Source organism: Dromiciops gliroides, chromosome 4, assembly GCF_019393635.1.
Source record: "Dromiciops gliroides isolate mDroGli1 chromosome 4, mDroGli1.pri, whole genome shotgun sequence".
NCBI classification, from domain to species: Eukaryota; Metazoa; Chordata; class Mammalia; order Microbiotheria; family Microbiotheriidae; genus Dromiciops; species Dromiciops gliroides.
Window position 1 is genome coordinate 442456727 of NC_057864.1, and position 17649 is coordinate 442474375.

The 17649-nt window shown below is 38.3% G+C and overlaps 1 protein-coding gene across 1 annotated transcript in view; it reads right to left on the minus strand.

Moving 5' to 3' along the window:
• The window catches only part of TRIM33 (tripartite motif containing 33), a 159557-nt gene that overhangs the window by 22146 nt on the left and 119762 nt on the right, over nt 1–17649 (minus strand). The window contains 6 exon segments of the mRNA XM_044000548.1: nt 1971–2103; nt 9615–9815; nt 10359–10523; nt 13807–14081; nt 15932–16049; nt 16226–16372. Coding sequence (XP_043856483.1) covers nt 1971–2103; nt 9615–9815; nt 10359–10523; nt 13807–14081; nt 15932–16049; nt 16226–16372 — 1039 coding nt within the window.

A 17649-nucleotide genomic window follows, 5' to 3' on the forward strand; every position in this document is an offset into this window, starting at 1 on the left:
CTCATTCAACCTGCTCTGAATCAATTTCACTGTACTGTCTAATCTATATCTCTGGATCTTCTCCATAAGAATGTAGTTGTTGGGGCAGCTAGGTGGCACAGTAGATAGAGCACTGGCCCTGGAGTCAGGAGGACCTGAGTTCAATACCAGCCTCAGACACTTAACACTTACTAGCTGTGTGACCTTGGGCAAGTCACTTAACCCCAATTGCCTCACCAAAAAAAAAAAAAAAAAGTAGTTGTTATTCAGTCCTGTCCAACTCTTTGTGACCCATTTGGGATTTTCTTGGCAAAGATACTGGAGTGCCACCTCTTTCTCCAGCTCATTTTATAAATGAAGAAACTGAGGGAAGCAGGGTTAAGGAACTTGCTTAGGGTCACACAGCTACTAAGTGTTTGAGGTCCATTTTGAACTCAGGAAGATAAGTCTTCCTGGTTCCAGGCCTGGTACTCTCTCCACACTGTGCCACCTAACTGTTCCTCTTCACAAGAATAGACTTGCTAAAATATAGTAAAACTATATTCACAACATTCCCCTCATCTACTACTTAGGTAATCTTATCAAAAAAGGAAATAAGATTAGTCTGGCAAGACTTCTTTGTAATGAAGCCATGCTGATTCAATGTAATCAGCCCTTTCCTTTCCAGATATTCACCAGCCACATTATTAAAGATCCCTTCTAGAATTTTCCCAGAAACTGAAGTCAAGTCCACTTGGTCTATATAGTATGTAGATTTATCCCTGTCATCCCATTTCTGAAAATCATGACATTTGCCCTTTTAGATGTCTTTCCTGGTCTTTCAAACAGCACTGAGAGGGGGCAGCTAGGTGGCGCGGTGGATAAAGCACCGACCCTGGATTCAGGAGTTCCTGAGTTCAAATCCGGCCTCAGACACTTGACACTTTACTAGCTGTGTGACCCTGGGCAAGTCACTTAACCCCCATTGCCCTACAAAAAAAAAAAAAAACAAACCACAAACAGCACTGAGAGCTGGTCTGTAATCACCTTGGGAAGTACTTGCAGGACCTAGGGGCTCTCTTCCTATCTCCTTATTGATCCTGGCTACCAACTCCCTGTTAGTCATTTTTACTCTTAGCCATTTCGGTCATCACTCTCCTTTGCAGAAAAAACAGAAACAAAATAATTTGAACAGTTCTACCTTCTCTCTGTTGCACTTATGTTGCTATACACCCTAAACAAAAGTCCTATCCATTTTCAATCCTCCTTTTTCTCCAAATACACTTTTTTAAAAGCCCTTGATAACTGTCTTTTATTTTCCTCACCAGCCTTGGCTCACTCAAAGCTGAAGCATTTCTAACACTACTTTTACAGGACTGTGCCACACTCTTAATTTAATCTTCTGTCACTTGGCCTTGCTTCTACTTTCTTCCCATTTTTTCTTTAAGCCGAACTATATAACAGCAGCTAGCATTAAATGCCAAAGAAGTTGCTGTCAAATATAGTACAAATCCAAGTTTTATGACCCCCAAGGGAAGTGCACCTAAAATTGTGTAGATAAAACTAGATAAAACATTCAGATACAAGCTTCAGCAATAAAGTCTTTTAAAAAAACATCAATTTTTAAAATAAATGTAATTTCCTCATTTTTATTCTTCCTTTTAACTACTATTTATTAAGTTACCTTTCCAGAAATGATATAAAACTGTCTTGAAGAAGATTCATTTTATAATTTCCCCTCCATGTTATAAAAACAGAAGAAATCAAACACAAACTTATAACTGCAACCAAAGAAAATGAGGCCCTAGAAAAATAACAGTACTTCCTAAATTCTGAACATCAACCAGTATAATCCAGAGTATAAAGAAGTGTTAATATTGTTACCAAATGTCAAAAGTGTTATCACTTGAATTAAAAGAAAAGAAGGGACGCAAAAACAATGAACAATATTTAAAGATTTTGCTTGTTTCAAGATCAAAGTCAACTATTACAGTGACCTCTATTCACTTTACCTGATGATCCCGGCGAGAGGGCAGAGGGTCCTGGAGAGGGATTCATGGTACTTGTAGGCTGTGGGGGTAGGTGACTGCCTGAGATATATCTACTTAGGAGATTATCTAAACTACTTGAACCAGCATCTTCCAACTAAAGAGGGGGAAAAAAGGACAAAATTTTATCTAGGTAGAGAAGAAAGTTTAACAGCTTATTTAACAGAGATATTTTACTCTACAAAAAACTGAAGGACAAGCAAGATGACAGGAATTAGACCTAACCTAGAGTAATATGTTCATGACTTTTCCTTCCATTTTGTGATTTTTTTCTACCATTATTCTGCATGGTATAAAATGCTGAAATGAATAAAATTTTAACCATCAGTCATAATTTTTAAAAAATCACTCCATGTTTCAGTCAATGGTCAGAGAAACAAATGTTCTACTCTGGGAGGTTAAGGGACTATTTTTGTGCCCCAAACATCATTAGGCATTGTTCCTGATGAAGAGATGCTGTATATATTCAAGTTACATGTTGCTGCCTCTGTCCGTTCATCAGAATTAGTCTCAGGGTCATGGGGTGGACCTGGGTCCAAGTCCTTTAACCTCCCAGGTTAACTTAACTTGCCAGAGAAGGCACTCATCTGTATTACCAGAGGCTAGTTCCTCACCTGGAACTTCCTACAAAGATGACATCAGAAGTCCACAGGGAAAAATAAATGATCATTTGAAAGCCCCAATGCGACTAATAAGACACTATTTTCATTAGTGAGGCAATGTGAAAACAAATTTTAAAAACACTCCCCATTATTTACTTCACAGTTACAATGAAAACTAAATATACTAAATTCTCCCACAGACAAAAGTTAAAACATTAAAACACACTCCATTTAGTTTACTCCATTACTTTTTTATTTACCCCATTAGTTTTTCAAAGTGAATACATCACCATTTAAGAGCAGACTTTACCATGTTTAAAAACTGCAGGATAACAATGATTTCTCATCTAACTCATTGTGTGCTTCCTCATTTTTAAGTCACTATTTTGCCTGCTCTCAAGTGAGCTAACTCACTCCTTCTTAGGTCTTTAGATCACACTATGTTTGAAATGGCTTCCTCATATCCATTTGTTATACTCCTTCCTGCAGGCTGTGGGAACACAGGTACATTAATGCACTGTTGGTGGAGCTGGGAACTGGTCCAGCCATTCTGGAGAACAATTTGGAGCTACATCTTAGAAAGAGTCAACTGTGCATACCCTTTGACCCAGAGATTCTGCTAGGAGGTCTATTTTCCAAAAAAAGAGTAAAAAGACCCATATATATGCAAAAATATTTATAGCAGTTTTTTGGGGTGACAACTAAAAACTGAGGAAGTGCCTATCATTTGAATGGCTGAACAAGTTATGGTATACAAGTGTTATGGAATACTCTTGTGCAATGAAGAAGGGGATGGTTTCAAGAAAACCAGGAAGAGTTGTATGAACTGATGCAAAGTGAAGTGGGCAGAACCAGGAAAACGATTTATACAAGAACAACAATATTGTAAAGACAACAACTTTGAAAGACTTAGGTACTCTAATCAACACAACGATCAACTATAATTCCAGAGGACTCATGATGAAACATGCTACCCACCTCCAATTAGAGAGGTGATGGACTCAGAGTGCAGACTGAGGCTTATGTTTGGTTTTGTTTTTGACATGGCCAATGCGGGAATTTGTTTTGCTTGATTATACATGTTTGTAACGGGTTTTGTATTTCTTGCTTTCTCAATGGGGGTGGGGGGAAAGAGGGAGGTGAGAGGGAGAGAATTCAGACCTGAAAATAAAATAAAATTCAATTGGAAGAAGAAAAAAAAAGTTAGGGACACAAGTATGTCCCAAACCATTTTAGCTACTCATAGTAACTCATGGTTCTGTTTCTTATGATTCATACAAATTATTTTTAGAAGATGGTTATTTCTATTTTAATAATTAACTTGCTGCAGGAATAATATGGAGCCAACCTGATCATTCCTGCCTTTTCTTTATAATTCCATGGCCTCTTTATCTTTACTCTCTCCCATACTGGAGAATGGTTCCAAAATAGAATAAGTTAGAAAAAAAATCATAAAAAGGAAAAGTAGGAACCTATCTGAGCAAAAATAGGGATAAGTGCTCCATGTGTAATAGAAAAAAAATGGAAAGACACCTATATATCTAACAAGTGGATAGTAGCTGAATAAATTGTGGTATATTAATGTAATGGAATAAAATGGTGACAGGAAAAAAAAAGATGAACATGAAATTTACAAGGAAATATAGGAAGACCTATATAAGATGATACAGAATGAAAGTAGAAGTATAATTATGTATAGTTTCAATAACTGTAAAAAGTAAAGAAAGCAAAGAGGACAGAAAAGGAGGCTTAAAAGTGGTTCAGGCAAGGGGCAGCTAGATGGTGCAGAGGATAGAGCACCGGCCCTGGAGTCAGGAGTACCTGAGTTCAAATCCGGCCTCAGACACTTAACACTTACTAGCTGTGTGACCCTGGGCAAGTCACTTAACCCCCATTGCCTCACTAAAAAAAAAAAAAGAAAAAGAAAAAGTGGTTCAGGCAGGCCAGTGGGGGGGGGGGGAGGAGTCCTAGCCTATAAAAGGCTAATTTTATGTTTGTTTTTTGTTTATTAAACAATTAATAATAAAAAATATTTTAGTGGTAAAAACATTCTTTTCAACTTCAAGTAATATTTCAGAGTAAAAGAATCTTTCAAAACACTTTCCCTGTGTAGAAAAAGGAGCCTTGGGCCTTAGTTTGGAAGTAACTGTCTATCTCTATAGGGACAGGGAACTTGCCTATAACTGAGTCTCCCCTCTGGCACTGAAGGGCCAAAATGGCTGGCTTCTGGGCCACAGAAGCAGTACAGTCAGAGGGAGACCCTGAACGAGGTCTTCTTGACTCCAAGGTAGACCTTACATTTAGGGTTTGTGCCATCCACGTAGTGAGTCCTGAAGTTTTTAAGTCTTAAACTGTTATCTCCAAGATTCTTTATTGTTCAGTCTACTTAAACAGAGCTAAATTCCACGCCTCTCTTTGAGGAAATAAACTGTATGAAGTAATGAAGGGGAAACAATAATAAACACATAGGTGGGTAACCCCAAAGTTATATTTAGCTTTGGAATAAAACTGATTTTTAATTTATAGCCTTTTCTTCTTAATTCTTTTATTTAAGCTACTATGAAAATTTGCTCTAACTCTTTCAGTATGAATGGGCATAATGACATGAAAGGTATCTGAAAGTATACTAAGTGATGGGTAATTTATCTTAGGATTAAAATTCAATGCAAATGAAAATCAAAGCAGATAATTCACACAGAGATATTTTATTTTTCTATATGCTTTTTGTCCAACTCAGTAATCCCAGACATACATACACTAAACTCTTTAAAAAGAGTTCAAATTGTTTAACTGATTTCACCAACTCCTGAGTCATTTGTGTTTTACCTATATAAATAAACCTCAGCTGGGATTAATGGTGCTGTTATGAATTCCATATCTCACTCACGATAATTGTTCCAATCCTTTTATTCTTTCTGTTTACAGACCAAGGTCACAACACAAGCTCCCTCAATTCTCCCCAATCATTCTTAAAACTTCTCAGTATCATGATTTCTCTCTAGTTAGTGAAAAAATATATCTATTCCTCTCTGATATGAACCACTTTACATGTCCCTTTGGTCCTCCTTAACTTGTGCCTCTTCTAGGATCAGTATTGTCAATCCCTCACTGCTGTCTAGAAATACTCAGGTTTTCTCAAGTCTAAAAAAGTTTCACTAGCACTTCCCCTTGCTTCTTTTCAGGAGTGGGGGGACTATGGGTCTGGAAAACTATAATGTCAAATTCTTTTCTGATACACTGGAAAGTTTTGTTAAACTATTTTTCCTCCCTTTATTTTTTGCTTTTAAGGATGGGAGAAAGAAACCATTTGGAAAATGAAGGTGATCATTTTTTAAAGTGATAAAAATTAACTTTAAAAAAAAAAACCTAATTAGGCTCTGATATTTCTGCCACAGTCCCACCTCTTTCTTCCACTTGATTACTTTTACTTATTTATTTTAAATGGTGGTCTACATTGGTTGCTTCAATTTCCTTAGTACTTACTCTCTGGCTTTCTCCCCTCACCTAATGAAACTGTGCCATCAAAAGTCACCAAACATCATCAATAAACCCAGTGGTTTCTTCCTCCATGATCTCAACAGCTTTTGAAGCAATTGACTACTCCTCTCTTACCATTTTTTTCTTGTCTTGATTAAAAGGATTCTAGCTCTACCTATTTCTTTTCCCACTTAGGTAACTGCCTCTTCTCTGTTTCTTTGGTTATACTTTTAATGAAATTAACCAATGGTTTATCTATTTTATTGGTTTTTTCATAACACCAGCTCTTAGTTTTATTGATTAATTCTATAATTTTCTTGCTTTCAATTTTATTAATTTCTCCTTTAATTTTGAGGATTTCTAATTTAGTATTTAATTGGGGATTTTTAATTTGTTCTTTTTCTAGCTTTTTAAGTTGCATGCCCAATTCATTGATCTCCTCTTTCTCTTTTTTTTACTGATGTAAGCAGTTAGAGATATAAAATTTCCCCTAAGCACTGCTTTGGCTGCATCCCATCGATTTTGGTATGTTGTCTAATTATTGTCATTCTCTTGGATGAAGTTATTGATTGTTTCTATGATTTGTTGTTTGACCCACTCATTCTTTAGAATGAAATTATTTAGTTTCCAATTAATTTTCCGTCTACCTTTCCATGGCTCTTTATTACATGTAATTTTTATTGCATCATGATCTGAGAAGGATTCATTTACTATTTCTGCCTCTCTACATTTGACTATGAAGTTTTTGTGCCCTAATACATGGTCAATTTTTGAATATGTGCCATGTACTGCTGAGAAAAAGTTATATTCCTTTCTATCCCCATTCAATTTTCTCCAGACATCTATCATGTCTAACTTTTCTAACATTCTATTCACTTCTTTAACTTCTTTCCTTTTTATTTTGTGGCTAGATTTATCTAATTCCAAGAGGGGAAGATTCACATCCCCCACTAGTATATTTTTGCTGTCTATTTCCTCTTGTAACTCATTTAACTTCTCTAAGAATTTGGATGCTATACCACTTGGCACGTACATGTTTAATATTGATATTACTTCATTATCTACAGTACCTTTTAGCAAGATGTAGTTTTCTTCCTTATCTCTTTTAATTAGAACTATTTTTGCCTTTGCTTTGTCTAAGATAAGGATTGCTACCCCTGCATTTTTGACTTTAGCTGAAGCATACTATATTGTGCTCCGACCTTTTACCTTTATTCTGTGTGTATCTCTCTGCTTCAAATGTGTTTCTTGTAAACAGCATATTGTAGGATTCTGGTTTTTAATCCACTCTGCTATTTGCTTCTGTTTTATGGCAGAGTTCATCCCATTCACATTCACAGTTATTATTACTGTCTATTCCCCTCCATTCTATTTGCCCCCTTTGTACTTTCCCCCCCTTCTTCCTCATCTTTGCTATTCCCTCAGGGTCTTCTCTCTTTCTACATTACCTCTCCTGGCAACTCATTCACTTCCATGGCTTCACAAAGATCTTTTTACCTTTAGTCCTGATGTCTCTTCACGAACTACAGACCTCTATCTTTCTGCCTTTTAGGCCTTCTCCACCAGGAAGCCTTCACCCACACCTAAAACTCAACAGGTACAGAACCAAGCTATCATCTTTCCCCCTAACCCTGGCTGCAAATGCTTTCAATGTATTTATAGGGTCTCCCATATTCACTCCCATATTCATTCTGTTGCTATCTTATGCCTGAGGCATAAGTGGGGTGGTGGGTGGGGAGGGGTCATAAGAGGCCTGGGTTTGAAAATTCACTGGGACATGGACCTGTTAGAAGAAAATGGGGATAATCCTGCCTTAGTATGTTCCCTCCAGGGCTCTAATGGGAATTAAATGAGATGCTCTATGTACAGCACTTTGGAGATCTTAAAGTGCTACATAAATGTCCACTATTATTGTTGTTGTCACTGCCTCTTTTTCTCACCACACATATTTAATCATTCCTCAAGTTCTATTAATTCCACCTCATAAGCTTTTACCTGGCTGTTTCCAACCTGAGCCAGTTTGTTCTCTTTTCAGGCTGCCTGGAGGCCCCTCCCAAATTTCTAGACTACCTGGCATATAGTAGGTGCTTAAGCAGTTATTGAAATGAAACTGAATTGGTGCCAAATGGTGCAGACATTCAGTCAGCTCTAGCCCCACTTTGATTCGGAACTCCCAAAGTCAAAACCCCCACCATCCTCAGTCTCCCCAACAGCAGAGAATATAGGCGTTTGTCACCAAGCCAGTAAGCTGCCAAAACATCCAATCTCTGCCCCGTCCAGTCATGCTTCATACCAGTGCCAGAATAACCACATTTATAAACTAAATAAAAGCAAGTTTGCAGAGTGCCATAAACAACTATCTCATATAAATATCACAACAACTCTACTGCAGATAGTTCTCAGGCACTGACGTGGTGATGTGGGTCTCTCTGGTTAAAACCATCAACAGCTTTGCATTGCCCAACTGAAAGCTCAAAGTACCTTACTGAGTATTCAAGGCACTTGGGCACCCCCTCATCTTTCTACTCTCTCTCAGGTTACTTCTCTCCACTTCAGAGTAGACTATGTTCTGTCCTTTAAACATACCATCTGCTCTTCAGTTTTCATGTCTTTGCTCGTTCAGCCACCTATGAAAGCAATATCTTCCTTTATTCCCTTTTTGACTACTGAATTCCTATTCATCCATACAACTTCACAAAGGTTCTTTCTCTATGAAATCTCTCCTAATCTCCCTAACAAAGTTGGTATAAAGTCTTTCTGCTATCTCCAAGAGGCCATGTACAACTTTAAAACTTTCTAGTGTGAACTATAGTCATCTGTGGATTTGTTTTCCAATGTGGGTAGAATGTCTTATCTGAATCTTTTCAGTTCCTCTAGTATAAGCATAGTGCCTTACACTCAGATGGCAATTAATATATGCATATTGAACTGAATCCATACTTGGGCAATAAATGCAATGCAAGAGGACCTTACAGTGTAAAATGGCTATCTCCAGAGGCTTCTTTCGTACTTACTTTCCTCCCTCAGTGGGTCTTAGATTTTGTATTACTGATCCCCAGTTTTAGAGCCCCTCTTACTTCCACTCCAGGCCCAGCCCTTGTCTTCTTTCTTTCTTTCTTTGGATAGAAAGCAGGCTGTGCTTGGAAAAAAATAGGTATTTAATATATTTTTGTCATTAATGATAACTTTGGCTCTACTCTAGCTGTGTTGTGCTGTTCTTCCACTAAGATGAGTCTCTTGGAGCCTGAAGTAAGATTGAAGGGCTGGATTGTCTTTTTTAGTTTACCTTTCTCTCAAGCTACTAATTAATTTCTGCAAAGGTATGAGTTGTACCATGGGCATCTGCTTGTGAGTTAAAAAAAAATGATCACGGGGAACAATGCAGTGACACTGGCAACATTTCCGATTTACATATTCAAACATAGATACAGGAAATGTCTCTTGACTGGAATGAGGGAATTCTAAAGACCTGAACTTTATTGCTATTAAACAATTCGACTACTAAAAATTCATTAACTTTAGTACAAACCTGTATTGGTGGGATGTCTGGAAGGGATGGTAAATTCTCTGGATTGGTTACAGAGGGAATAAGCTCTATTGCTGTAACAGAAGGACTGGTAGGACCACGATTTGCATTTGCCATGGTCGCGGTGGTGGGACTGGTTGGGTTGATGGTGGTATTATGTACAGATACAACAGGAAAAGGCCCAGCATGTCCTGGGTTAGAATGCTGTTAGGAAGAAAGATACTATCATTAATATTGAATTGAACACTTAATAATCCATTTTAATTCAAATTATGGACACAAAAAATATAACATGCATAGTAACTGTTGGGGCAATTAGACTTTTTCCTTTTACTCCTTTTTGGGGGAAAGCTGCTCTGGACTTGTGATTTTATGAAGTTTAGGAAACTCTGGGATGGGGAATTTTCTTTCACTGTTGCAGATCAATGGCTCATCTGCAACTTAAAGTTTTAGATGGAAGTTTTAAAATCTAGCTAGGGCTATTCAGAGAAGGAAATGTGGTCATGGATGAAAAAGAGATTAATTCTATATACCATGAAGGTTAATCTCATTGTTACAGAATTCAACCTAATGCATATAGGGCCTATGTGAGAAACAAATAAAAACATTACTTGAAGAATTAGGTTGTTACTATGTCCCTAAAGAAAGGGTAATAAGTTACTTAAAATACGGATCAATTACAAAGGGAGTTTACTGGCTTTAAGTCTTCAACACCAAAGCCAAAGTTATAACTATAATTGAACGTACTTGTCTTTGGAGGTGAGGTTGCATCATGGAATACTGAGGCCCACTATGCCGGGGTATCCCTGGTATTCGAGCAGCATTCTGAGCCATCCTCATCTGATGAGCTTGGAAAGCCCCACAGTTCATGTTTCCTCTCTGCATTGTCTGCACACTGATTAATCGTGGTGGCTGTTAGAAAAGAAAATGCTGATAAGCCCCTGCATTGCAATGTAGTCTTCTGACTGGGGAATCAAAAATGGGTTTTTAACAAAATCAGAAGAATAATCTGGCACAGACCAAGGGTAGAAATTTCCCCCTAGTTTTATAATCCCTTTAAAACATTGGAATAATTCATTTCAGTAATAAATGGATCTGTTTTATCAATCATGCAATAAACAAAATTTATTTATGCCTAATATTTTCTAAGAATCTGTCAGGTACTGGGAATACACATACAGAGTGAAAAGCTTTGCCCTCAAGTAGCTTAAATTCTACTAGGGGAGGAAGATACATGAATATATACAAATGAAATATAAGGTGATGGGTGGGGGGTGGGGCAAGGAGGGAGGTCAAATAGTGTGAGAAATGCTTTCTATCCATTAAGAAGCAAGGCTTCTTAAACTTTTTCTACTCACAACCCCTTTTTGCCTAAGAAATTTTTATGTGACACCAGGTATATAGGTATACAAATCAAACATTTACTGCCAAATTTTTTGCAATCCCCACATTCAGTTACTTGACCCCATACAGAGTCATGACCCAGTTTAAGAAGCTTTGATGTAGACTATGGTATACTTGAGCTGAATCTTGAGGGGCTTCTGAACTTTGGGGTAGTGAAGGTTTTAGTGAATTAATTTAGCTTCCAAAGTACATTAAAGTACAAGGAGATATCAATGACAATCTTTCTTTTTTTTTTTTTGGTGAGGCAATTGGGGTTAAGTGATTTGTCTAGGGTCATACTAGTAATTGTTAAGTGTCTGAGGCCAGATTTGAACTCAGGTCCTCCTGAATCCAGGGCTGGTGCTCTATGCACTGCGCCACCTAGCTGCCCCTCCCTCCAACATCTCAAAGGCAGATCTGAAAGAAGGATTATAGCCAGCTGTTCTTCATTCCCAAGAGATAGGGAGACAGAAGTCTATGGACACTAGGCCAAGGGCTAGGCTGGAGCTCTTGCACTGAGTATTGTAACCTGCTGGGGCTAAAGAATGACCAAAGCTACACACCTGAGCAAGCAGAGGTCTCTGATCTATTTCTGAGCATCTTAGTCTCACATGCAGGATGCCTAAAGGTACCAATTGGCAGCTTAGTCACTCACTGCCCAGTTCCCAGATACAGATCCATGGTAGACTGACACACACACACCTAAAAGTGTTCTAGGATGAAGAGTCATCAAGGGCCCGAGGTTGTTTACAGAGCAAGAAACAAGTCCAAAACAAAACAAAACAAACCAACAAACCCCTCCCCACTCAGGAAGTTGTGTGGCTTTGACCTCAGCAGCAGAGCAGGGTCTCAGTTCCAGTTTCTAGCCCAGAATGAAGCTTGGAGAGGAATAACTAGAATAGGAATCCCAGATCAAAAGGAAGCCTACAATTCTGTCGCTCTGAACCAGGAAAACTTATCAAATGGAATAACTTGAGTCCAGCAGCAGCCCACAGATGTGTTGCTTAGCCCTAAATACAGGTCAGGAGCCTACAGAGCTAAGACTAGGAGGGCAGTGATCAGACAGCATTGGGAGCACTGAAAGCCTGCAGTTCCCTTGACTGAGAGATCTAGAGATGTTGGAATAACACAACACTCAAACTCCTTAAGAAAGAAGGAGCAAGGGGCAGCTAGGTGGCACAGTGGATAGAGTACTGGCCCTGGAATCAGGAGTACCTGAGTTCAAATCCGGCCTCAGACACATAACACTTACTAGCTGTGTGACCCTGGGCAAGTCACTTAACCCCAATTGCCTCGCTTAAAAAAAAAAAAAAAAGAAGAAGAAAGAAGGAGCAGAAATCTAAAGGACACAAGATCAGCCCAAACATTCCTTCGAGAAGTATGCAAAGCCTGGCCCTAAAGTCCAAAGTCAGGAAGTATAAACTGGAAGAGAAAAAAAGCTCACCATAAGAAGGTAAAAGGGATGCTCAAGAAATAAACCCATAAAAAAATTTTTTTTAATTCGAAAGAAAGAAAGGGAGGAATTATGCCTAAACAAAACAAACTAAGGATATACCAGCACTTTCTGCAGTGGCAAAGAATTGGAAACTGAGGGGGTACAAAGAACCTGAGGAATGGCTGAACAAGTTATGGTATATAACTGTGACAGAATACTATTGTGCTATAAGAAATGACAAAAGGGATGGATGATTTCAGAGAAACCAGAATGAACTGATGCAAAGTGAAGTGAGCAGAATTAGGATCATTTATACAAACTTAAACAATTTATAACAATTTTTATATAGTAAAATCAAACAATTCTAAAAGACTTAGGAATGCTGATCAACATAATGACCACCCATGATTCCAGAAGGCTAATGATGAAATATGATACTTACCTCTTGATAGAAAAATTTAAAAAGACTCAGAGTGCAAAATGAGAAAAATAATTTAATTTTTATATGACCAAGGTAGGATGGGGAGGGAGTAGATGGATGCCACCCCACAGGGCGGGTTATCATGTCACCCATTACATTGTCACAGAATTCCTAAGTGATAAAAAGATCTTCCTTAAATTCTTTATTTCTCAATGGGGGAAGGGAGGCATGGAGGAAAAAAATGCAAATTTTTGTTGTTCAGAAATAAAAAAAAAAAATTCACACACACACACACACACACACACTCTCTCTCTCTCTCTCTCTCTCTCTCTCTCTCTCTCTCTCTCTCTCTCTCTCTCTCTCTCTCTCTCTCTCTCTCTCTCTCTCTCTCCCCTCTTTCTCATACCCTAAAGAAAGAGGAACAAACTTTTTCCTTTGATCCAAGACAGCCTAGTAAACTCTACATGACAAATTCTTCTATCTTAAATATACTATGGAGTTGGTCATCTGGCCACACACTTATAATCTCTATTCCTGAGGTGGCTGAAGATGATAGATTACTGGAGCTTGGGAGTTCTGAGTCTCCATTATCTAAAACCATTAAGTGACACCACCAAGACAGTGAGCTCCTGAGAGAGGAGCTGAAAGGGGAGGGGAGAAGAACCATGGTGGTAAAGTGGCACAGGTCATTAGAGCAGATTCTGTGCTGACCAACTTGTAGGGACTAGGCTCATGAGTGGCCACTGCACTTCTAGCATGGGAGAGACAAGGAGAGATCCAGTTTCCAAAAAGGAAACAGACACACACACACACACAGACGGACACACAGACAGACAGACAGACACACACACACACACAGACAGACACACACACACACACACACACACACATGTCTTTAGGTCCAAAGAGTTTGGAATCTACTTTATTATTTCAATGAAAATATTTCCAGAACTTGCCTGCTGCTGCAGCATTTGAGGGGCTGCTTGTCTAGGATGTTGCTGTGGTGGTGTTGTTGTAGTTGCTGCTCCTGCTGGTGGCTGCTGCATCCTCATCTGCTGTAACTGCTGGTGTTTCTGGGCATACACCTGTTGCTGCATATGCTGGAGGCGAAGTTGAGCCAGGTTAATCTGTCCGGGCGTTTTACTTATGTGATTTGTGCCTGGAGGAACTTGTCCAACTACAACATTAGGCGTATAACCAGGGGTTGGTTTACTTTCAATAACTAGATTACCTGTAGAATTAAAGAGAATTGTTTACATATAAATTATCTCCAGTTCCATCTATTCTATTACCCATCATAGTCTTGAGGTGTTAGCAATAGAAGGGGTAGACAGAAAGAGCAAAATCAAGAAGAGAAATCATGGCTAGCTCTAAGAGGTGGCAAATGAAGAAATGTCTCCTGTATGAGTTTAAAGGAACTTTTCTTTGGGGGTACAAAGAAAGAGAGGTTATAGCCAAATGCCAAATAAGGTTTGTGTTTTTCATTTTCATTTTTACTTATTCAATGATTATTTTATTCAGTTACTTAGAATTTTAGAAATGGAAAGGATTGTAGCGGGAAACCTTGTCTAAAGTTCCAAACAATTCTGGAATCTCCTTTACAACAACCTTAACAGAAAGTCATTCAATTTCTTCTTAAAGATTCTAAGTAACAAGGAGTCTTCTACTTTGTTATATAACCCATTCCACTGTCAAAAAATTCTTAATGGATAGAAAACTCTTCCTTACATGAGATCAATCAAAGTCTGTTTCTTCTAACTTACTCTAGATCTAGAGATAAATGCTCCTGGAATTTTTTTCTAAGACTATGACTACAACTAGTAGTACCACTATCACTACTATAAATGATGATATTCCAGTAGGTATTAAGGTTTAAACTTTGCATTCCTTGCCACATTTGATATCTCCGCCCCCCCCCACCCTAACTATGAGGTAGGTACTAATATTTTCATTTTACAGATGAGGAGAGAGATTCAAGAGGGTTCAGGGAACTGTTCATTGCACATAGAAAGATGGTACCACAGCAACATCTGAACCCAGGTTTTTCCTTTAAGGAAACTAGTTTTTCCTTTAAGGAAACTAAGATTGCGTAGTGGACAAACACTGAACCTGGAGTTAGAAAGACCTACACTGAAATAAAGCCCCAGATACTAGCTGTGTGACCCTGGGCAAATCACTTAACCTCTGTCTGCCTCACATACTTCAACTGTAAAATGGGGGTAATAATAGAATTTACATCCTAGGGATTCTGTATTGATCATGTGAGACAGTATTTGCAAAGTACTTAACACCATGTTTAGAATATAATAAGTAGTTGCTTAATAAATGCTTTTTGTTGTCCTGGGTAAAAGTCCATGGGGGGGGGGGGGGAGGGCTATACCATTTTACTTCTCATATGCTTCTACAACTTGACCACTTTCCTCTGGAAAGAAACTTGGCATAGTTATATATATCCAGCTAAACATTTAAGAGATTCTATAAGAATGTGGATTAAAAGATATTTTTTAAATTACATAAAATATTTCTACATGAAATAGCTAACATCAATCTACCAATAACTAGAACGAGAGGGGGTGGTGTGGGAAAAGATAAAAAAATACAGTAAAATGCATAGGGATGCAAATAGCATTTATAATCTAATTTTCATGAAAAATATAGTAATGGTAAAATGAGGATCAATAGAGCAACTGAAATAAATGAATGAACACCATGTTTACTATGTACCAAGCAATGACCTAAACATGGTGGGGATACAAATATAGAAGTGAGACAGAAATTCTAAAAAGCAAATCTTTTAAGGTATTTTATGTGTTCAATGGTACCTTTGGAATTATGCTTTTATGACTTTCATAAAAGCTTTCTCTATAGGGAAGAGGGTCCTGAGGAGATCCCAATTCTAGATTCTTTTTTTTTTGGTATAGCCTTAGCCAAGTAATAACTTCTCTGCATTCCTAACTCTTCATCTGTAAAATGAGAAGGATGGACTACTAAGTGGCTTCCAAGTTTGCTTTGAACTCTAAACTATGAGTCTGTTCAGTGTTCATAGTAACAGCAGACACCCAAAACTGATGAAATCCTCACCCAAATTGACCACATTCTTTGCCCAGAACGTAGGATCACAATGGAAACGTATGGCTCCATTAGCAGCTGGAACAGGATCACAGCGGGCTTTCAAAATATGGCGTAACTGAAAAGTAATCTTGGAGGAGAGAGTGCAGGGGTCATTAGTCTGGACCCTGAAACATAACATAGACACAACACAGACACGACACAGACACAAAGACCCAGACACACAATGAATGCCGCCTCGATGCAGCTAGCAAGGTACATAGGTTGTGGTGCCAGGGACTACATAGTCTGGCGCCCAAGCCTCACCAGTCGCTTGCTGTACAGCAATGCTGTGCTGCTGCCACTTGCGATTGCCCAGTTGGTGAAGTTCATGACATGCTTCACTTGCCGTGAAAGTCCTGTGATGTCATTCTGCTGCTGTATCAATTTCATCTGCCTTTCCTTGGTAACATTCTGCAACAGAATATGAACTCACCTAAAGAATTTTCTCTGAAAAAAAAAAAATCAGCCCTGTCCCAGAAGCCATTTATAATACCATGTACTTCACTGGGATAGGTATGAGTTGAAAAACATCATCCAGGATTAAGCAACCTGCCAATAACCAGCAAAATGTACTGCTGAAATTAGGAAAAAAAAAAAAAAACCATGGGTGGGGAAATCTAGAATATTTCATGTACAGTTTATTAAAAACAAAATAGAGTCTATCATTAAGATAAAGGGTCCCCCCCCCAATATATTCTACCTGTCTTCCTTGTAGATAAGAGTGTAACACTCAAAATCCAGGGAGACTCAGGTTCAAATCTCAGTTTAGACATTTACGAGCTATGTGAGTCTGAAGAAGTCACAACTGCTTTTCATTCTCCACAAATGATAAACAACTGTAATAATAGCTGAGGCACTTATCTCATTGGGTTCTTGTGAGGAACAAATAAGAAAATATGTAAAGTGCTTTGAAAATCTTAAGGCATAATGTTTTATATTATTGTCATTAAAATTTGCACATAAAGAACTGATCTAAGGAGGGGAGATTCCTAATGAGACTGGAAGACCAGTCTAATGTTGCAGATATAATACATTTAAGATTTGGCAAATATGTCATGCTATGCCAGGGAGAAGCATATAAGATAGAGGAATATGCACTAGTTGCAAGTACGTTTAGGTAGCTTTGGAACTAGCTACTCATGGCAAGAGGACTCAAGATTCATCATTAATAGGTCAGTGTTAACTTATAGCAAGAAGGTACATCCTAGTAGAGAGCTTCCAGGGATGTATTCTTTACTATATATGAGTCATCATTTTTAACAATTACTTTAATGAAAGCATAGATGACATGCTATCTAACTGGTTAATGACATGATGTTTGAAGGGACAGGTAAGTAGAGCAGATGACAGATTCCATGTCCAAAAGACTCTTAATAAGCTAAAATAACCCCACACTTTTAAAAAGCCAGCTTTACAAGTACCAGATGCTGCCACTGTAGCTTTCAAAAAGCTCTGGAGGCTTTAGAGGACTCTAAGCTCAATAGGTCAATAGCGGGTGACACTGAAGGAAAAAAGTGAATACTATTGTAAGTTATCTTGACTGTCATGGGGGACAAAGAGGCCTGCTATACTATTTCCTGGCCTGTCCACAACTGGAGCCCAGTGTTCAGCTCTGGGCGTATTTCTGAGTCATCACAGTACAGTGAAAAGTGTTCCTAGCCACTGCGTACCACACCTTTGTGATGGTG